The sequence below is a fragment of the Mytilus californianus genome, unplaced genomic scaffold, assembly GCF_021869535.1.
Source record: "Mytilus californianus isolate M0D057914Y unplaced genomic scaffold, xbMytCali1.0.p SCAF_13, whole genome shotgun sequence".
Taxonomy (NCBI): domain Eukaryota; kingdom Metazoa; phylum Mollusca; class Bivalvia; order Mytilida; family Mytilidae; genus Mytilus; species Mytilus californianus.
In genome coordinates this window covers 6,356,644-6,381,395 of record NW_026262615.1, presented here as the reverse complement: position 1 = coordinate 6,381,395, position 24,752 = coordinate 6,356,644, and the positions used below count along the sequence as shown (strand labels likewise).

Sequence of the window (24,752 nt, the reverse complement as noted above, 5' to 3'; positions counted from 1 at the left end):
TTGAATTCAATACATTTTGGCAGACAGTATGGTCTGATGCACAGATTGTTCACGTTTCAGTTGAAACTTGCATATAATTTTAGTCTGATATAAGGGATGTATTTGAAGCACTTACTATACTTCAGAAGAAAATAAAAGTGCTTTTAAATATATGAAATGACACAAGTATCCTTATCATTGTTAGGTGCTTGTTTTACAGATTTATTAAAATATTTATGATTGAACTCAACTTTTATGTGCAAAGCCCCTCACATTTCATAGAGATGTTAATTCTGTACATTAATTCATTTTGACGAATTGATACCAGCAACCATTCAGGAAAGTACAGAATCTACATTTACTGAATGCCTCTTGGGCCCGAGTACATATTTATATCTCAGTGTATTTCTTTTAGACAAAAAATACAAATCTTAAAAATCATACATGCTCCATCTAAAACACATTTTTACAGCGTAATGTCCTTCTTTTGTGTCAAATTATATCAAAAGTATAGAAAATTCTTCCAGCGTTAACTTACCTTATTTACAATTTGATGCTAAGGGGGTCAATAATTCAGTTTGACAGCTTCACCATACTAGTTGTGTGCCTTTTTCAAGTGGACAAAATAAGTATTTTGCCTTAAAATTCCTAATCGAAATTGTTTTGCCTGTAATTTTTCCCCCCTTCTTACCACTTTATGAATAACATTATTAAGAAATAAATTTGAAAGATCAATGAGAAAAATTGCATGTTATACATTATTCACAACAAGGGCCTATATGTGTAGACAGCGAAACTTAAAGGACAATGCAATAATACATCTTGATCCAATATTGAATGAATTGACATATGTCTTAACAATTAAACAAGCTCGAAATTGTTCCTGATTAAATAAAACAATTTGGATAAACTAAATAGACACATTGACTCAAAAGAAGGACATTACGCTGTAAAAATGCGTTTAGATGAAATATGTGTGATTTTTAAGATTTGAATTTATTGTCCTACAGAAATAATTATGTACTCAGGCCTAAAATATATGTTCAGTAAGTTGAGATCTCACAAAACATGTTTTACCCCGCCGCATTTTTGCGTCTGTCCCAAGTCAGGAGCCTCTGGCCTTTGTTGGTATTGTATGTTTTTTTTTAATCTTAGTTCATTATATGTTTCGGAGTTTATTGTGACGTCCATTTTCACTGAACTAGTTCACATTTTTGTTTAGGGGCCAGCTGAGGCCCGCCTCTGGGTGCGGGATTTTCTCGCTGTGTTAAAGACCTATTGGTGGCTTCATGCTGTTTTTTGCTCTTTGGTCGGGTTGTTGTCTCTTTGACACATTACCCATATACATTCTCAATTTTAAATTACAATATTTGCCATAAACTCCAAATGTTTTGGTATGACATACACAAACTATAGATTGTTGTTGATCTGATACTAAATACCATTATACGTTTCATTTTTATGTGTTCAGAATAATGAATTGTAAATAAAGGTCTCATTGGCACTAATACCACATCTTCCTATATCTATATAATAGTAGTATACCGCTGTTCAATAGTCATAAATTGATTTAACTGAAACAAATCCGAGTCACAAACCAAAACTGAGGGAAACACATCAACTAAAACAGGAAACAAAACGGAACAACAGAGACACTGAAACTGCTACAAAAACAAACGCCAACATACATAGAAACGATTATGTGATAACAACTGCCATATAACGACACTAACATTAAAAGTTTCTAAAGATTAATTCTATATTTCATGAACGAAAACAAGTTTAATTGAAAATGACAACACGAGTTGCCTTTCTTGTACATCATTCTTTATGAAAAATAAACAGGTGTGATGTATCATTTATTGTTAGGTGGAAATAACGACAGTTTTCGGATGACTATTATTATTAGATGATCACAACAATAGCACGTCCGAATTGTCGAAACTGATTAGCAGTGTCTAGACAAATTATTTTCCGGACGTATCAAATTTGTTTTTGCGTGCGTTAATATGCAATTCAAAATTTTCCAAATTGATGGCTTGAATAAAATTACCCAAAATATTTCTTAATCTCATAATATGATGGATTTTTTTATACAACTTTAATAACGGCATTCCATATTATTATTGAATTCGCTAAGTACCCGACTGTTCATTGTATGTCAAAAAAATATATAAGTGTTTGTATTCCATATATCCCAGTAAATATGCCATTAAGGATATGTCATTAAGGATAACATTCAAACGAGCAGCTCTGCTTCAATCATATCTCGATATTTGTGTTATGAAAACATAGGAACGATTTCAAATAGGATCTCTCAAAAACGTAACTATTCCAGATTTCTATTTTTGAACTTCTCCCATTTCCACCATATGTTAAGCATTACATCACAGAAAGGTTTAAAAAGTTGTGTATATATTTCACAAAAAATTACAAAATATGATATCATTACCAAATCTCATATTACAAGTGCTGCATAGATAAACTTTAGATATCACCACCAGTAGTGTCAATTTGTGCATTATCTACAAATTTTTTAACTTTTATCATGTTTATTTTCATTAAAAATTACTATTTTACAGTATAACCACGATTACATGAACATTTTATAAATAAAATCATAACATGAAGAAGATAAATCTTAATTTGGTTCTAGATTATGAACTTAGATAGACGGTAAAAGGTACATATACTGGTGTATATTGTCTTTTAAAGTCACAGTTGAAAAAGCATGTTAACAATCGATCAATTATATTACGTCCCTTCTTACAGTACTAATCACATTATTGAACAAGATGTTACTTACACTCGTTTATAGGTAAAAACTATTACATATAAACACAAAAGAATATCAACTTGTAAGTGTTTTCTTCGTAATATGACCTTGATTAATCTAGAGATGTTTCTGTTTCAATTGGTGAGCGTTTTGCTCTGCATATTATCTTCGTCTGGACAAGTTACAAGACCCGGGGGATGTCCAAATGTGAAGACTGTTTCCCATGTCAATTGGAAAAAGGTAAGATCGATTTTGTCATTATAATAAAGGTATTACAATAAAAGTGACAGAATCTTCAAAACCGTAATTTTGTTTTCAATCAGAAAACAAATGATATACAATTAGAAAATACATGTAGGGGATGGCATGAATTTAAAAGAAATAAACAGGTATGTCGGCTTGGTATGTGTATCTTGCTATGTGTTAACGTGTTGTGCATCAAAAGGGGTTTCCTAGAATTAAGTGTATCAAGAACACACACACATCTTAAACATATCAAAGCTTAGAATGTACCAATCGTGATCATAATAGGAGATATTTGACAAAATTGACATAAAAACAATTACCTACTCCACTTTAGTAATTTGCTTTAGGCATATTGATGTCTTGTCGAATTGTTTACTGTAGATAAAATAACGATATATCACCATGTGTACACCAATACAATATAGCAAGTACGTCATAACACTGTTGAACTAATGATGTTTTTTTTTCATTTGGGAGATGATCAGACAGGACCATGACAATTTGCATATACACTTGTATATTGTTGAGGACCAAAGCTAAACAACAGAAATCTCTGTTTTTTTTTTTTTCTTCTGTTTTTTTTTTTTTTTTATTATTTATTTTAATGTCTTATAGACGTATAGTCCATATTGTGTGTTAATGATACTACTTACAGATAACTTACATTTGTTACCATACATACATGATAGATAGATTTTAAACTATGTTTTTTGCTTACATAAAGTTCAATTGGCAAATGATTTTTAAAGTCGTAGTATGTTTCATGTCGTTAGGCTTCAGTAAGACATTATGACAAAGCACTGAAAATACAATGTACTTTTACAATTTTATTTTCTTATTTTCGTAAAATATTATGTTGCACTTAATAACAGATATATTAAATGCGAAATATATGTTGTTATCAATGATAAAAACATCTTACTTACATATTTTGTCGGATTAATGAAAATAACCTGCGCATTCGTGTTAACATAATACGATATTAACTTCGTATTAAATAGATTTCTAACATGTAAATAACATGTATATTTTTGAAGGAAACTTTGTTATAAAAATGAATGAAGCATAATTGAATATATTTTGCAGACGAATTGTATATAACAGTTCAGCGTATCATAATTGTATCAAACTAACAATGTCTAAAATTATCAAGTAGCTACTGGTTACAAGGCATTCGATATTTGAGCATTAATCAAGGCGTTTTCTCCGATGTCGGAATAAAATCGTGTAAGCTGTCTTGGTGTCAGCATTTATAAATTCACGCTGATCGACAATAAAGCTTTATCTTTTTATTGCTTGAATCGGTTCCCTTAGGCTAGAAAATTTGATTTTTATTGAATGATTGATTGTTTTTTTAACACAACTTTCATGGCGGTCAGCTTGTATTGGTAGAGGAAGACAGAATGCCTGGAGAGAATGGCCTACCTTCGGTAGGAAAATCCTAGTCAATTAAGATTAGTGTCGAGCACACCTGCCACGTGCGGGATTAGAACTCAAAACATCAGTGTTGACAGGCTAGTGATACAGTTGTTCAACTAATAAGTTTCTGCGTTTTTTATATACTATTGTGGATTCTGTGATTTTCGTGGATATCAATGTTTGTGGAGTGAAAAAAAATGGATATTGGATAACGCGCCAGAATCTGCCAAATATATGTATGGCCCCAGTACCCATGCTATAACTGGACACCTTAACATAGTCCAGGATCGAGTGTTATTTAATTTTTTAGGAAAGGGCCTAAATATATCCCCCGTCAATTATTAATTGGAATGAGCGTCATGGCATCATCCAAGACTCACTCCAAATATAACTGTTCAAAGTTTTGATTTTTCTACCCTATACACCACTTTGCCTCATAATCTGATTTAGAAAAATCATATACCTAACCAAATGAGCATTTTAATAAAAATCAGAATTTTGCTTAGTTTCTTTTGTTACCTATTCTAACATCGTACTCGGACTTCTTTTAAGCTGAGTATATATATAATCAAAAGAAAACGAATCCCTACAACTTTCGATAAGATTATAAATGAAAGGAAAGGCTTATAAATTAGGTCTGTATGACGGGAATATTCTTATATGAGCGTAGGAGTATATTAATGTAAACAAAACTGACAGTGATAATGTTAGATATGTTCTCTACCGATAATCGTCATTTCGAATCTTTCCAATAAGAGACATAGCTACAGTAGGATATCGTTATTCATCTCTGTCAGATGTTTCTTTTTACATCGAGTATCTAAATGTAATTTCACCTATTAGATAGGATAAGAGAAGGAGAGAGTATAAAAGTGACCGGAACGGTGAACATCCTATTCTATCCAAGACCTCAAAATTGTAGTCGTAATTTTCAGATACAAAACCAAACATATTTCTTTTTTAATACAAGACAGAAGGTCGATGGTATAGAATCAGTGAGTTCCCAGAAAGAGATCCACGGTTACAGAATCAGACCTGTATATCGGAAATAAAAGAAGTAAACAGTGATGGTACTATAAGTGTGTTTGCCTCCTGGCTAAACACATTGTGAGTATTTCACTTTAACAGATACTTTCTAAGAAGTGTAGTGTCGGTATAAGTTAAAAAGAAATAGATATAAAAAAAAAATTATACCAGAGTTAAAAAAAGACAACAGTAGTATACCGCTTTTCAAAGGTCATTAATCGATTGAGAGAAAATAATTCCGGGCTACAAACTAAAACCAAGGGAAACACATCAACTATTAGAGGAAAACAACGAAACAACAGAACACTGAAGTGCAACAAAATACAAACGACAACGCAACATACATATAAACGAACTATTAGATAACAACTGCCATATTCCTGACTAGGTACAGGACATTATAAGAAAAAAATGTTGGGTTGAACCTGAAACAAATGAAATTGTTTAACTTCATACAAGACTAGATTCATTACCGTCGTTAACATTTCCTGTCGTGGATAAATCGTCTGTTATATCGTCATTTTTGTTGCGTAAGAATCATTTCTAAGAAGTGTAGTGTCGGTGTTAGTTCAAAAAAATTTAGATATACAAAAATATAAGAGAGTTAAAACAAATGACATTTTTGTTGCGTAAGAATCATTTGTCAAGTTGACAGCGAGATTCAATTTTTGTTACGCATAACTCATGCAACGCATGAACCATCCGCCATTCTGACAGGTTAAGCATGTCATGCCACCATTATTTTGACAATTTAAGCATATTTTGCCACCAATATTTTGACAATTTAAGCATATTTTGCCACACATTACTCATCAGCACCGACTGCAAAAGCATGTTACGCCACTTGATATACATCCCACAAGATTTCAGGTTATAATATTCTACATTAAAATACGGATATTATTGTCTTTGTTAGATTAATGTGTGCGTTTTAAGACAGTTATGTTGTATGTCTGTGATGAATGTTTATACAGTTTTTGCTGTTTGGGTCCAATTATTGTAATATCAACCTATTATGTCTGCATGGTCTGTTTGGGTTGCTAACCTTATTTTGTCAATATAACTGAACTATAAACAACTACCATACAAGACGGTGGTTTGGAGTTGATTTTCAATTGTTCTGTTGATTGATAGCGCTTGAGTTTGTCCGTTTTAATGAATTTGACTTGAAGTGGGTGTATTTTTTTTTCTTAATTAAACTGGGAAATTGTTTAAAATTTTCATATCTCCGTAATGCAAATCTCTTTTCCTTTGTCTGGATTTTTCTTGACTTTGTTACACTACTGTTGCAGGTAAGGGTGAAGGTAGGCGCCTGTTAAAACGTTTAAACCCGCTGCATTTGTATGCACCTGTCCTAAGTCCGGAGCCTGTTGTTCAGTGGTTGTCGTTTGTTGTTGAGGTTTATGAATGTTTCTCGTTTCTCGTTTTTTTTTTTTAAGATTAGACTGTTTGTTTTCCTTTTTGAATTGTTTTACACTAGTCATTTTGGGGCCTTGATATCTTGCTGTGCTGTATGAGCAAAGGCTCCGTGTTGAAGGCCGTACTTTGACCTATAATTGTTATTTTTTTCTAATTGCAATTGTGACTTGGATGGAGAGTTGTCTCATTGGCACTTATACGACATCCTCTCATTTCTTTTTAAGTCATTTTCGTTTGATTTGTTCTTCAACTGAAGTATTAAATTCTAAATTTCAAATATGTTAGCCTCAAGCATCGCCGAAGAAATATTGATTGTCGATCTGCGCATCTGGTCCTTGGCAGTCAAATTTATAATGAACATGTAATTATGTCAAGTGACAAGTATCAAAGCCACGCATATGGTAAAACAGTAAGTAATGTTGAATGGGTGCAAAGGATCTTCTACAAAATGAAACATCTTTAAAAAGTTGAGAAAAAAAAACTGTGGCTTTATAAATTCAACCATCATGTGAAACTTTCGTAGAATTGCGAATCGATCAGTATAGACGTTCAGCCTAATGAAATCGAGTACAAAAATACATTTCTGTTGTGAAGTTGATAAATATATACAACTTCTAAATTCAGTATCTATTTGTTAAAATTTATGTGTTAATAATAAGAGCCAATAAATATATAAAGTCATATTTGCATTCGATTTATGGTTTTGCTTTATTGTTATCTACTCCCTTTCTATTAATATAGTTGTTCTTTGCATGTGTTTGTACTTGTATCTTAGTTAAATGTTTAGGCATTGTTTATTTACAGTACTAATCAGTTCTTTAAAGATGTGTTTGTTGGTAAAATTATACCAGATCCAAGTAATCCAGGACTGTCTACTTTTGAGGGAACACTTGAGTGTAAGCTAAATTAACTATAGTTTTGTTTTCATTCCATTTTTACTCTCCCACTCAACCTCATATTCAAAATTAACCCCATTATTTTCATCAATTTGTGCAATCTGCAATGATTGACTTAAATAAGAAAATTGTCTGCTATGAAATTAATGTTTCTACTTTGATACAAATTAACATGCATACAACACTGATTTGCTAAATACATAATATTATTACCTTTCTCCTTTAACAAATAATGACTTATTGTTATACTTATTTCTTTGTTTATTGAAGACCTTAGATTACGCATACACTAGTGTACAGTTTGCCTATATATTGGTAAAATTTAGCTAATAAGTTAAAACAGAAATGGACCACTAATGTACCATCTTCGCTAGCCAAGGGTTACGATCCACCTCCCTCCTCTCCACCCTTGCCAGATTAAGCCAACATTTGTGATAACAATGTTGCGCCATCTATCGGTAGATTAAAGTCACGCCCATTGCGAATACATTATTCTTGACCAATGGTAGCACTTCAATTTGGAGGTAAAACACGGTACACAGTCCTTGGATGGTGTAAACTTCCCACTCACACGATACACCATTACACCATTCACCATACACCATTACACCATACACCTTGTGCCATTACACCATACACGTTACACCTTTGCACCATACACCTTACACATTACACCATACACCATTCCCCATTCTATCTACACGATCCGAAATTACCCATAATGCAATTAAATTTCAAAGAAAGCGTGCGACTACAAAATTATTTATTTGATTTAAAAAACGAATTTTGATCACAATATTGTAAATTAATGTATAAAATTAAAATCTCCGTGGTCATGCCTATGATGGTTATATAAACAATACAGATTAAATATATATACATGTATTTGTAAATAATGTACGCATAAAACTTTGCTTGTAATGCAAATTTATCCGCGATCTGCCTATCTATAAATTAAAAACGATATTGGTTACAATGCTATTATTATCGGTTTTAACATGTATCGTAAACCCTTACCGAAAAATAAGCCCTGCGGCAAACATTTGCCGCAAGTTTGCAGCAAACATTGCCGCAAGCTTGCGGCAAACATTTGCTGCAAACTTGCCGCAACCATTTTACCATGCAAATGAAGGTTGCGGCAAGCTTGCTGCAAACAAAATTATGCAAATTAGATTTGCGGCAAGCTTGCGGCAATTGTTTGCTGCAAGCTTGCGGCAAATGTTTGTTGCAAACTTGCGGCAAACTTGCAGGAACTACACATATATTAATGTCATGTGTGTAGGCACATTCAATTTAGCTCTTTCAAATTACACAGCAACATTTTTAAAAGAATTCCTGCCTGTATACAAACAGTCATTGAAAGAATTCTTGCAAACAAAGGGGACAGGGGTCATTCTCAAATGACATCATATACCTGTAATTAAGAAATGGAAAAAGAATAAATCTTAAGTGTGTATCGGGTATAAAGCTAGGTAATAATTGCATTACAAAATTGAACTTAATTTTAATAAACATGGTACAGTACATCAATTACAAAATTCAAACTTATAATACATGTAGCTAAAGATTTTCAAACACACACATATATATAGTTGCTTACTTAATTATGTATGATGTGACATTAATTATTTTATCAAAACATGCTGTTCTATGAATTATTTGTACTTACAAAATTACATATTGATATAAATCCTTTATCATTGAACCAAAATGCCTCCTTGATCTCTTATATGTGAAATGCATTTTCCAAACACAATCAACATGACCTAGTCACAATTTCAAATTGTTAGCTTCCAGGAAGTGCCAACTAGGCATGCCCAGTCAATATTGTGTAGTTCTTGCAATGTTCTGGCAAACATATAGAATGGTCAAAGTTTTCTGCAATTTTGTGGCAAACATATAAAATGGTCAAAGTTTTCTGCAATCTTGCGGCAAACATTCTTAATTATCTTGATGTTTCTGCAAACTTGCCGCAAGCTTGCAGCAAAAAGCTGCAATGTTTGCCGGAAGTTTGCAGCTAGCGGCAAACATCTGCAAACACAATTTTCTTTGTTCCTGCAAACTTTTTGTTTGCCGCAAGCTTGCGGCAAGTCTGCTGCAAGTTTGCGGCAAACAATTCAGTTTCATAAGGGAATCTTATAAACTTGGTTTTCATATAAAATCGACAAACAATGCCAAAAATGAATACTTCAGGATGACTGGTACATGTACAACATGTACAACAAAATTATTTTAAGCATCAACCAAAACTGACCATATTTGCACTTATAATTATAAAATTGAGAATGGAAATGGGGAGTGTGTCAATCTGTTAATTTATATAGGGCTAAAAAATTTGGAAATATTTTTGCCCTCCTTTTATTAAAAATATTGTCTCGCTACAAAATTTCAGTAATTTTGATACCTCAGGCTGACTCATATAACAAAATTATTTAACTCATCAACCAAAACTGACCATAATATTTTCACTTTATTATATAGATCTATATAACCGCATAGTAAATCAGCAATATTTTGATGTCAGGGTGGATTGTATAATACAAATGACAGCAACATTGCAAAACAACATGTACAATGACAAAAATTTGTCCCCATCAATCTAGATTGCCAGCATGTCCTAGTTTAATCAATATATTGTCTCGCAACAAAATTTCAGTAGTTTTGATACCTCAGGTTGACTTGTATAACAAAATTATTTTAACGCATCGACAAAAACTGACCATATTTGCACTTTATTATGTATATCTATTAAGCCACATAGTAAATCAGCAATATCTTGTTGTCAGGATGGATTGTATAACACAAATGACAGCAACAGTGCAATACAATGACAACAAAAATTTGTCCTGATCAATCTAGATAGCCAGTATGACCTCTTTTATTCAAAATATTGTCTCGCAAGAAAATTTCAGTAGTTTTGATACCTCAGGCTGACTCGTATAACAAAATTATTTTAAAGCATCACCCAAAACTGACCATATTTGCACTTTATCATGTAAATCTATATAGCCGCATAGTAAATCAACAATATTTTGATGTCAGAATGGATTGTATAATACATATGACAGCAACATTGCAACACAATGACGACAAAAAATATACCCATCAATTTAGATAGCCAGCATGTCCTCTTTTTAATTAAAATATGGTCTCGCAACAATTTTTCAGTAATTTTGATACCTAAGGCTGACTAGTATAACAAAATTATTTAAACGCAACAACAAAAACTGACCATATTTGCACTTTATTATGTATATCTATATAGCCGCATAGTAAATCAGCAATATTTTGATGTCAGGATGGATTGTATATATAAATGACAGCAACATTGGAATACAATGGCAACAAAAATTTGTCCCCATCAATCTAGATAGCCAGCATGTCCTCTTTTTATTCAAAATATTGTCTCGTAAGAAAATTTCAGTAGTTTTGATACTTCAGGCTGACTTGTATAACAAAATTATTTTAAAGCATCAACCAAAACTGACCATATTTGCACTTTTAATATTATGTATATCTATATAGCCACATAGTAAAGCAGCTATATTTTATTGTCAGAATGGGTTGCATTATACAAATGACAGCAACATTGCAACACAATGACAACAAAAATTATCCCCATCAATTAAGATTGCCAGCATGTCCTCTTTTTATTCAAAATATTGTCTCGAAACAAAATTTCAGTAATTTTGATACCTAAGGCTGACTAGTATAACAAAATTATTTAAACGCATCAACAAAAACTGACCATATTTGCACATTATTATGTATATCTATATAGCCACATAGTAAATCAGCAATATTTTGATGTCAGGATGGATTGTATAATACAAATGACAGCAACATTGCAATACAATGACAACAAAAATTTATGCCCATCAATCTAGATACCCAGCATGTCCTCTTTTTATTCAAAATATTGTCACGCAACAAAATGTCAGTAGTTTTGATACCTTAGTCTGACTCGTATAACAAAATTATTTAAACGAATCAACCAAAACTGACCATATTTGCATTTTATTATTATGTAAATCTATATAGCCGCATAGTAAATCAGCAATATTTTGTTGTCAGAATGGATTGTATAATACAAATGACAGCAACATTGCAACACAATGACAACAAAAATTTGTCCCCATCAATCTAGATTGCCAGCATGTCCTCTTTTTATTCAAAATATTGTGTCACATGAAAATTTCAGTAGTTTTGATACCTCAGGCTGACTCATATAACAAAACTATTTTAAAGTATCAACCAAAACTGACCATATTTGCACTTTATTATGTAAATCTATATAGCCGCATAGTAAATCAGCAATATTTTGATGTCAGGATGGATTGTATAATACAAATGACAGCAACATTGCAATACAATGACAACAAAAATTTGTCCCCATCAATCTAGATAGCCAGCATGTCCTCTTTTTATTCAAAATATTGTCTCGTAAGAAAATTTCAGTAGTTTTGATACCTCAGGCTGACTTGTATAACAAAATTATTTTACAGCATCAACCAAAACTGATCATATTTGCACTTTTAATATCTTGTATATCTATATAGCCACATAGTAAAGCAGCTATATTTTATTGTCAGAATGGATTGTATAATACAAATGACAGCAACATTGCAACACAATGACATCAAAAATTATCCCAATCAATTTAGATTGCCAGCATGTCCTCTTTTTATTCAAAATATTGTCTCGCAACAAAATTTCAGTAGTTTTGATACCTCAGGCTGACTCGTATAACAAAATTATTTAAACAAATCAACCAAAACTGACCATATTTGCATTTTATTATGTAAATCTATATAGCCGCAACAATTTTTCAGTAATTTTGATACCTAAGGCTGACTAGTATAACAAAATTATTGAAACGCATCAACAAAAACTGACCATATTTGCACATTATTATGTATATCTATATAGCCACATAGTAAATCAGCAATATTTTGATGTCAGGATGGATTGTATAATACAAATGACAGCAACATTGCAATACAATGACAACAAACATTTATTCCCATCAATATAGATAGCCAGCATGTCCTCTTTTTATTCAAAATATTGTCACGCAACAAAATTTCAGTAGTTTTGATACCTCAGGCTGACTCGTATAACAAAATTATTTAAACAAATCAACCAAAACTGACCATATTTGCATTTTATTATGTAAATCTATATAGCCGCATAGTAAATCAGCAATAGTTTGTTGTCAGAATGGATTGCATAATACAAATGACAGCAACATTGCAACACAATGACAACAAAAATTTGTCCCCATCAATTTAGATTGCCAGCATGTCCTCTTTTTATTCAAAATATTGTGTCGCAAGAAAATTTCAGTAGTTTTGATACCTTAGGCTGACTCATATAACAAAACTATTTTAAAGTATCAAATAAAACTGACCATATTTGCACTTTATTATGTAAATCTATATAGCCGCATAGTAAATCAGCAATATTTTGATGTCAGGATGGATTGTATAATACAAAAGACAGCAACATTGCAATACAATGACAACAAAAATTTGTCCCCATCAATCTAGATAGCCAGCATGTCCTCTTTGTATTCAAAATATTGTCTTTTAAGAAATTTTCAGTAGTTTTGATACCTCAGGCTGACTTGTATAACAAAATTTTTTTACAGCATCAACCAAAACTGACCATATTTGCACTTTTAATATTATGTATATCTATATAGCCACATAGTAAAGCAGCTGTATTTTATTGTCAGAATGGATTGTATAATACAAATGACAGCAACATTGCAATACAATGACAACAAAAATTATCCCCATCAATCTAGATAGCCAGCATGTCCTCTTTTTATTCAAAATATTGTCTCGCAACAAAATTTCAGTAGTTTTGATACCTCAGACTGACTCGTATAACAAAATTATTTAAACGAATCAACCAAAACTGACCATATTTGCACTTTATTATGTAAATCTATATAGCCGCAAAGTAAACAACAATATTTTGATGTCAGAATGGATTGCATTATACAAATTAAATGACAGCAACATTGCAACACAATGACAACAAAAATTTGACCCCATCAATCTACATGTTGATAGCCAGCATGTCCTCTTTTTATTCAAAATATTGTCTCGCATGAAAATTTTAGTAGTTTTGATACCTCAGGCTGACTTGTATAACAAAATTATTTTAAAGCATCAGCCACAACTGATCATATTAGCACTTTATTATGTCATGTATGTAAATCTATATAGCCGCATAGTAAATCAGCATATAGCCGCAAAGTAAATCAGCAATATTTTGATGTGAGGATGGATTGTATAATACAAATGACAACAACATTGCAATACAATGACAACAAAATTTTTCCCCATCAATCTAGATAGCCAGCATGTCCTCTTTTTATTAAAAATATTGCCTCGCAAGAAAATTTCAGTAGTGTTGATACCTCAGGCTGACTCGTATAACAAAACTATTTTAAAGTATCAAACAAAACTGACCATATTTGCACTTTATTATGTAAATCTATATAGCGCCAGCCGCATAGTAAATCAGCAATATTTTGATGTCAGGATGGATTGTATAATACAAATGACAGCAACATTGCAATACAATGATAACAAAATCTTGTCCGCTTTAATTTAGAGTGCCAGCATTTCATCTCTGTATTCGTTATATAAAACTGTCACTTAAGTCAGTATCAATATCTGTATTTCCCACTTCCATGACTTCTGAATATGGACGGGTACATGACAGATTCCTTTTGGGCTATTGTGTGATGGGTTGGTCTGCGCATAAATTAGTCGTGCTTGCTGAGGTGTGATGATTTAAACTCAGTAGTTCAGGATGGTTTGTATAATAAAACTATTCCACCTCATCATCCAACAGTGTGACTGACATGACAGATTTCATTTGTACTTTATAATGAAAAGTATGAGAAGTTCTCTTCTAGGAAAAGTATACTGTTATTCTATTATGTCGGTTGGTTGATTTTGTTGGTGGCTAAATATCAAGTGGCAAATATTTCATTCCGTTTCACATAAGTATATTTTTTCGGACGTTCAAGATATCATTTATAATCCGTAAAGACAAATCTAACGAAATTGACGAGATTGTTCATAATTATACAACACCTTATGTGCAATAACACTGTACAATTTTCCTTTGAACATTTTTTGGAAAACAGAATCGTAAATCCAAGGCAAACATAGGTGAATGACGATAAGATATTTATAAAGAGACTGTCAAAAGTGGGGAACGAAGCAACTTTAAAAATGATGTTGATAAACCGTGATATAACAATACTGTTCCGATGCGTGGATAACCTTTCTATCCGCCTTCTAGTTTAAATAAAATCCTTTCTTTTATGATAACTGCATGTGATCACAAGTGTGTAATTTTAAAGCCATTGTTTAATGTAAATAAGAATATGAAAAAAAAAGATTTTTTAATATTTGTATATTAAATATATATGACATAGAGTCTAACGAGTAAAGTAATTTGCTTTACTGGGAAAAAAGAACAATAGGATTATTATTATTGTTTATGTTTACAATCCGAAAAATTGAAATAAAATGAACTTCGGTTTCAACCAATGAAATGTCGTACACCATTCATTCACACCATTCCCGATCGCACGTTACACAATCACACCATTCCTCATACACCATTACACCATTACCCTTACACCATACACCATAGCACCATACACCTTCTACCATTGCACCATATGCCATACACCATTACACCATACACGTTATTTTGGGAGGTTTACACCATCCAAGGGCTGAAGCGTCTAGATTCTACACACTTGGTAAAGCAGGAAACGAAAATATACGTTGACATTCATGCATTTGTGCAAGAAACACACACAGGAACTTCTATAAGTCGATTAAAAACATTCAAATTGTCACTAAATATAGTCGTATGTTTAGGGATGTAAAGACTTGTTGCAAAATAAGCACGTGGCAATTGTTTACATACACTTTCTACATTTATTCGTGATCATGCTATAGGCGCTTTTTGATTGGATGCAGCGAGTTTAGACTGCAACCAATGAAAATCATGACCTTGTGTCTCCGAAATTCTATCTCAATCCGCCAAGGGTGGAGAGGAGGTAAGTGGATCGTAACCCTTGGCTAGCAAAGATGCTAATGTACTTGAATCACCAAAAAGTACTCAACTATCATATTCATAAATAAAACTGTGAATTTGAATATCATTTAAAATATTTAGAAGACAAATACTTTACAACTTTGTGTTTAGAAGGGGGAATCATAAATATCCTATTGAAATTGAAAGATGGCAACATATTACAAAGAGAAAATAGAAAATGTTTACTTTGTAACAGAAAAAAATATCTTGTATGAATTTCATTATATTTTTACATTTTCTGTATTTTATGGTAAACATAAGCCTATATTGAAAAACAAACATACAAACCAAACAAATTCATTGAAATTTAATGAACTGATGAACAACAAAAATTTATATGCTCTTGAATGACTAAAACAGCTAGTAGGCTCTCCTTGATAAACTCTTGAGAAATTTACATTTCCCTTAATATCTGTAATTGCCTCGGTCCTACTTTTGTTTGTTTTTTTGTATATCTGAAAATATGCATTATGTAATATTAATTGTGTGTATCGCTATACGAATGTACTTTGGTTTTACATATGATATAACTGCATATTACCTTATTCGTTTCAGCTACGCCGCGGTATCTCGCTTCTCTTATGCAGATGCAATACGACAATTTTCATTTGTTGTATGCGTGTGAAGATGGTGGAGGACAGCAAACTAGTCTAGGTATGCATATGTCTATGACGTACAAAAGGAGCTGAAGCAAAAATATTTCAGAATGATTTGTTTATGCATGAAAAATTCATGAAGTATTTTGACAATTAAAATAAAAAACGAACCTTTCCAAACGTATATACAAACTTATGAATTGAAGTGAATATAAAGACACACATAGACTGATATAAAATTTAAACTATAATTTATTGTTTTAGTGGGGGAAGCACAACATTTCCTTTAGGAATAACTGCATTCTTGCTACACATCCAATCAGCCGCCACGGTATAACATCTTTTTAACATATGCTTGTTCAAATCGGTCATACATTTAGACAATAGAAGACCAATTTGACTGTACATACCTTTATCATTTTCCTGAAACCAAACGTATTACTGCAATTTAACCAATTTATATGTAATTAAAGCTATCTGAAACTAAATTTCCTTTTTATTACACATAGCAGACCGCATGTTCCTCAAAGAGCCGATGTTTGTCAACGTTATCTGTAATAAATGATAATAATTAATAACACATTTTTATAAAAAAGAAATATAGGTAGAATATAGCAAGGGGACAAACCGTAGGTCTCAGAAAAACAAACAACATCATGGCCAAAACAAACCGACAATCAGTCTACAAAATATTCTATCCATTTGAATTACAACTCATTAATCAAATGTTGCCTCAGACATCTTTATGTTTTATAAGAGAGACGAAAGATAACAAAGGGACGTTTAAACTCATTAGTCGAAAAAAAACTGACAAAGCCATGGCAAAAACTATTAAAAGGGCTAAAGGACAAACAACAATATACAAAACACCGCATGAAAAAATATTGAGCGACACGACCTCCATCAAAACCAGGTGATCTCAGGTGCTTCAGAATGGTAAGCAGATCTTGAGTCACATGTGGCATGTAAAAAAATGTTGTCGATGCGAACACGGTTACATAACACAAGCAGACATGTCTCTCCAAAAACTAACTTTTTACAGACAACATATAAGTGCTCCTTCTACCAAACACATGTCCTTAAGGAATCAGATATGTGTGTTGCGAACAAAAGCCTACTTTGTAATGAACCTTTCATAGAAATAAAATGTATAGATTAAGAGTTTTTTTTTCATACAAATTGTTCCCATCTAAATGGACATTGAACGGTAAAATGAAACTTCAGTGATGTTTGTTAACTTTTAACGGTAAGTGTTCTATAACATTTTTTAACGAATTCTAGTCTCATGTCAACAAGAATCTGTGTGAGAGAGTGAATTCGGATAGATAGTGCAGATTAGATTGTAAGTAGTCTTTCGTCTTATATATATGAAACAAAGCATATGATTGGTTAGACAATTCTTTTATTATATTCTGAATCGTATTATATAGTGGAAATGATTATAAATTAAAAATTAAAAAAAAAGAATAATTTCCCTGACTTTTACAGAGACCGCATTGATTTTATCCCGCAGAGCAAAACCAATGAAGAAGTCCACCTTACAGAAAATATATTTTTTGCTCAGAACTAATGGTGTTGATCCAGATAATTTCACATTTGTTGACCACAGTGATTGTCCCAATCTACAGTAGAAATTGGAGTATTTCTTGAATTTTATTTACTTGTTTGTTTATAATAAAGTTTAAAATCATAATGTCAAGTCCGAGATTAAAAATAAAAACAACATTTGTTTCTGGTGTTGATTTTTTTTAACCTATTTTTTGCTTTAATGCATATCCGGCCCAAACAAAACACTACCATTTTAGCTTTGTTCTTAAAAACAAAATGTTGAATACATTACAACAATTCTGTAAAAGAGAATATTCCATGATATTCAGTACTTATATGTTGTGATGTTCTTTCTAGAATCTGAGACTACTATAGTATAAAAACTAATAAAAAAAACTCGTCATAGCTACTAGGATTTAAATTTTGTACGCCAGACAAGCGAGTCGTCTTCCACAGACTCATCAGGGACGATAAAAGTTACCATGTCTATAATTTGGTACACCAGACAAGCGGTTTGTCTACACAATAACCAGTGGCGCTTGAATCAAAACAATTGAAAAGCCAATCAAAGCAAGGAGTTGAAAAGAGTCATACCACTGTGTTGAATACTACGTGAATCATGTATAGAAAGGAGGATAATCAGTCATGTTCTATCACAAATCCTTTAATTACTAGATCAGCAGTACATTACTATTATAATAATTATAATACATACAAGAAAACCCTAACCCGTATTATAATTGCATTCACGTAAATTTGAACATAATAATATAGCATGCATTTCTAGAACTTATTTTAACATTTGAGTACCAGCTCTTTTCAATAGCTAGTTTATGCGAGAACAATCTTAGGTCGCAGTACATTTTCCATATTAAGTCAGGAATATGACAGTTTTTTCCATTCGTTTGACGTGTTTGAGCTTTCGATTTTGTCATTTGATAAGGGACTATCTGCTTTGAGTTTTCCTTGGAGTTTAGTTTTTTCGTTATTTTACTTTTTAGATAACGCATTTAAAGTCTACGACAAATATAGATTAGTTGCAATAATCATGGACATTGCTAACCATAGACTATTCAAACCCGTATCGACTACATCAAAAAATTAGGAAAAACGTAAGTTTTTTAAGGTAGAATTCGCCAATATAGGTTTAGATGCTGTAAATATAAGCAATATTTTCCACCAGAAATCTGTACAAAAAACTATATTTGATTACTTCAAAAATAAAGCTACACCTGTTATTTCTTATACTTACACCCAGTCTATTGCATCCAATATTTTCAACCACAAGAGGGTTTTAGAGGCCTTTAACCTCTAAGATGTGAAATCCAAGGCTCCGGATTGCTCATGTGCATCGTCGCAATACTGCTGGTCATGTTATTACTGGCGACCTTGGCATCGTTACCAATGAACAACTAAGAGAGTTGTTAGCCAAGGGACCAAAATATAGAATTCCCCAGCCCATCAACTGGAAAAAGAACTTCAGGTTACTGATGGGTGCAGTTGAGGACTTTGCAAGAAAATGGGTAAAGCGCGAACCAGACGAACAAGAACTGGACACTTTACAGTTAAAGATGGGCTTCAAAAATATTGTGATGAGATATATTCTACCAGTGGTGTTAACCAGATGTAGATTCTCAAAAATTAGAAAGATCTACTGCTTAATCTTCAATCACAATCTTTGCAATTTTGCAGCAACATAAAGACTTTTGATTTTTCTACGCTTTACACTACTATTCCCCATGCTCAGTTGAAAGATCGACTTCACCATCTCATCAAACAGAGCTTTTTCTATAAAAATGGGAATCGTAGATACAAATTTTTTGTTTTGGGTTACAATAATTCATATTTTGTAAAGAACCACACTGAATCTACCAGAAAATATACTGAAGATGATATTATGAAAATGCTGGACTTTTGATCGACAATATATTTGTTGAGTCTGGAGGATTTATATTTCAACAGACAGTCGGCATTCCAATAGGTACTAATTGTGCACCCCTACTGGCCGATATGTATTTGTACTCGTATATCATATATCCCAGTGAACTTGAAATTAAGGATACTACTGATACTAGAAGGACTGCTTCATACCTTGATCTTTTCCTCAATATTGACACAGATGGACGACTTCACACGAAAATCTATGATAAACGGGACGATTTCAACTTCCCAATTATCAGTTTCCCATTTCTCAGCAGTAACATACCCTCTGCCCCTTCGTATGGTGTTTACATATCTCAATTGATACGTTATTCTCGTGCTTGTTCACACTATACGGACTTCATATACAGGAGTGTGCTCCTAACACAGAAACTGCTCCAACAAAGTTATGAGGAGGACAGATTAAAAATGACACTCCGTAATTTTTACGGACACCATCACAAATTGGTTGATCCATACGATGTGTCTTTGTCCAAACTAACTAAGGACATTTTACCACGTGTTAGATTGTGGTTTGACATTACGTCGTCTGATCTTTGAATTACCGAACGTGACTTATTCCCGATTGTGACTGTTTTGCTGAGTGTGAATTCGCATTGCTATAAGACGTGTCACGGTACTTTTCTATCCAAAATTCATGGATTTAGTTTTGATGTTATATTTGTTATCCTCATCGGATGTTGTCAAATGTCTTATCGTTTGTAGTTGTAAATCTTATTTTTTTCTGTTGTATTCGTGTGTTATGGTAAAGATAATTAATCATCCAGTTCATTTATTAGATTTTAGTTTGGGTCAACTAAATTTATACGATATAGTTGGTTTACAGTTTGATTTAGAAGAAACACCGACATAGCTAGATAATACAATTAATCATCTGATTACTACCACAATTTTATATTAATTAGTATTGTAATTTTCATTGTTATTAACAAATGGTATATGAGTATTACAAACCTACTCTTGAATTATATCCTAATTCTATCCTATTTTGGGGAAATTTTTAGAAATTCAAATGTGACGTCACTTTGTGCGTTGATCTCTTTGGCTAACTCGACTGTGAATTTTTATGTACTAGTTTATGTTGTTTTATGTATCCGTTTTTATTCTGTAGTTAGTCACCACTTCGGTGTTATCATGTATATCTATTATATAGTCATTTTTATAAATTTACTGTTTTCAAAAGTTTAAATTATTCTAAATAATAAGGATGTTCTTATCCCAGACAGAAAACCTTAGCCGTATTAGGCACAACTTTTTGGAACTTTTGGTCCTCAATGCTCTTCGACTTTGTACTTGTTTTGGCTTTCGAACTTTTTTTATCTGAGCGTCACTGGTTAGTCTTGTGTGGACGAAACGCGCGTCTTGCGTATTAAATTTTAAACCTGGTACCTTTTGTTAGCTATTATTCGTATGTTTCTCTGTCCTATATGTTCTCCCATTTATTTGTATTGTAGTCCTGTCATGTAATGTTGTCATTTTAATGTTATATTTAACATTGCCATAAAAGTGGGAGGTTTGGTTAGCCACAAAACCAGGATCAACTCACCATTTTTTTCTTAAAATGTCCTGTACCAAGTCAGGAAAATGGCCATTGTTATATTATAGTTCGTTTCTGTGTGTGTCTGTTTGTAACCCGGATTTGTTTAAATCGATTTATGAATTTCGAACAGCGGTATACTACTGTTGCCTTAATTTTTCTTTATTTCGAACAAAATTATGACATCGGCAAACATCAATAAGAATAAACTTAACTCTTTCAACTCTATAGCATAAAACTTTTCATTTATAAACTACCACCGCACAATCATTAAAATATATAGCAAACAAAATGGGAGACGATACATCCCCTTCCATTAAACCAACGTTTTCATTGAAAACAATCATAATAAAACCCATTTATTGTAATGCATAATTTCACATTTGAACATTGTTCAATACACAGACTTAAAAAACGACAGTGATTTATCTTGTATATATATTTCGAACGATTTATGCTACCAATTAATTGGTAAATAATGTCAAATACTTATGTATAATCAACAAATCAGGAATAAAGTTTCTTCTTGTCAAACAATGTTTTTGTCATCACACCTTGTTTAATGATGGTAAAGGTTCAGCTAAATAGCATTCAAGGAAGTTATTTTGCTTATAAAAATATAACGTTTTAAGACTGGCTCCAATCGAATACGTTTCATTATTGGTTAAGACGACAACACACCGTTAGCTTATTTATTCGTCATTTGCAGCTGCATATTCTTGAATTCAATAAAATACTCGTTAGGCAAACCATCGATAGCATGACTTGTACTTTTACATAAATAAAATATAGAGCATAACAGTTTGCAATTTGTAATAAGACCATACTGTTCCTTAAAAACAAGTGTGTCATTTTTGCTTGTGTCACTTTACTAAAAAGTTTTTTCAGAATTTTGTTCTGAATCGATTCATTAAACATGGTAACGAAAAACATTTACCATAGCTTAGTTTATCCTCATTTAGAATAATAATGTCCGGTTTACTTTGAGACTTTAGAATCCATTTTATTTGTGTCATCATGTAATTCAAAGTTTAAGATACACATACAGAGTTTAAATTGTCACTCTTTTCTACACAGCGGTTTGCTATATTGCAGTTTGTAGTCATCATACTATTCATAAGTAAGTCATTCTAATACACAGTCTGTTTCAACAACTGTCATAATTTGATCTATCAATTTCACATCTTTAAATTATCAGTAAATATTTGAGTGGTAAGAAAATATAGAGCAGACGCTTATAATCATGGTTATAGTATATATCACGAGATTGTTTTTATATTTTGCACTGTGTCACATTTAGTCACTTGGGTCCCGAATAGCTTGCGATGAGGATGGGTTTTCCTCATTTGTCAAGGCCATACGATGATCTAAGATAGCTCAAATATTTGCCCTTTACTCTATGACTAGTTATTTCATTGGCAAACATACCATATCGCCTTATTGTTATTTCTCCGGTTTGGTTTGAACATGAAAAAAAGGTTAATACTAAACAGGTCTCTATTAAACGTGTACTCATGCAAAAAACTTATCAGGACCCAGAGGTATAATATAGAGCATTCATTGGACTGTTTTATGTGATCAACGGGAAATATATGTATAGAAATAAAAGTGGTGTTTTGAAAGATGATTCATAAAGTTAATTGTCATTTACCGGCCTTGTATAGTTTTTTTGAAATAACGGTACTATCATTGTTGAAGGCCGTACCATGTCCTATAGATGCTGACTGTCAATGCTGTTTGCTCACTGGTGACGAATTGTATTATAAGGAATGATGCAACATCTTCTTATTTAATAAAAATTAGCATTTACATTTTCACATATAACTTTATTACGTTTCGGATTTCACACTAAGTATGTTTGTGATACTTTGAAAGAGACACATTCGAATTGGAGATCCAGTATCATTTGATTATCAACATGACACTTAGAGGAAATACCAACTGCTGTACACATCTATGTATACGTTTCTATATATAGGTAATGAGGTGTCTCCAACTTTCCGGCAAAGGATTTTTTTCTATCTTGATTATACTTGATAATCTTTGCTTCTGTTCTGATATTCTTCTTCTTTTCAAGGATTATATGCAATTTTAAAACAAAACATTGAATTAAAACATATCGACGATATTTAAGCACATGCGACATTGACTATCAATTATCTGTTAACAACTCTAACTGAACTGTTTCCCCCTGATAATGTTTTCCTTGGCATTGCTATTCAGTTAAAATCTGATAAACTATTCAATTCAACTTATTTACCATGTTATGTCGACAAACGACAACTCTACAAATTAAAATTCTATGGCGAAAACAAAAGTACCTTAGAATGTATTGTTGAGGATCTACAGAAGCGTTATGTGACAGTAATGCTTGAAATGATTGGGTAACATCTGATATACCATAAGGGACAAAGAATGATCCATGTTACACAATATACTGAATATGTTTAAAACTTAGTAAGTATTAAAAAAGACCAACATTAAGCTAAAGCCTAATTTTCAAAAAGTAAGCACAAAAGGCTTTAGTACATACTATTCCTTAAACAATATGTTTAGTCAACCATTGTTGTATAGTCAGGAATATTGCTTTGATTGATAGCGTTTGGTTTTGTAAGTATTTATGGACTCCCCCTTTTGAAATTTGCCTTGGAGTTCGGTATTTGTTTTTTTATACTTTTTTGATGATAAACGTTTCCGATGTTTGCCACAATCCTTGGAACAGCCGGGTCGTTTTTATACACTCTCTTTACTTTAAATGTAAATAGATAACAAGCGCAACAATAAAACAACAAAAAGCCATTGTGAATGTTCATAAAAAAAGCATTTCCTCAAACCACAAACCAAGTCTTGAAACAAAGATGTCTCGTCAGACGTAATTGTATGAAAACAACAAGCTCAAACACATCCATACAACCAGAGGGGATATCCCATTAAACACTAATGCGGTTCACACTTCATACTGATGTTTTTTTGTTTGTTTTTTGTTTAGGTTATAATTGGAACTTGATAATGCAATACGTATTATTTATAAAAAGTAAATTTTAGAAGGTGAAACTGAAGAATATCGATGTTTGTCGAATTTCAAATCTCGTCAACCATATTAAAATACAAACAAATATTTGCAAATCAATCTGAGAGAATCGTATGAACCAAAATACAAAGCAAGACCCTGTGTGTTTAAGGGTAAGCGTATTCTGCCTAAACAAGCATCATCTTTCTTGCGAATCAACATT

General features: G+C 32.2%; 1 protein-coding gene across 1 annotated transcript in view; it reads left to right on the top strand.

Annotated features, from left to right (window-relative positions):
• LOC127723085 (apolipoprotein D-like) overlaps nucleotides 1-18,224 on the top strand; it is a 32,105-nt gene extending 13,881 nt beyond the window's left edge. The window contains exons 5-9 of the mRNA XM_052229522.1: nucleotides 2,877-2,995; nucleotides 5,391-5,527; nucleotides 7,670-7,761; nucleotides 16,453-16,551; nucleotides 17,982-18,224. Of these exons, the coding sequence (XP_052085482.1) occupies nucleotides 2,877-2,995; nucleotides 5,391-5,527; nucleotides 7,670-7,761; nucleotides 16,453-16,551; nucleotides 17,982-18,124 (590 nt within the window). The 3' untranslated portion in view covers nucleotides 18,125-18,224. The remainder of the gene's footprint in view (nucleotides 1-2,876; nucleotides 2,996-5,390; nucleotides 5,528-7,669; nucleotides 7,762-16,452; nucleotides 16,552-17,981) is intronic.
• Nucleotides 18,225-24,752: the final 6,528 nt, after the last annotated feature.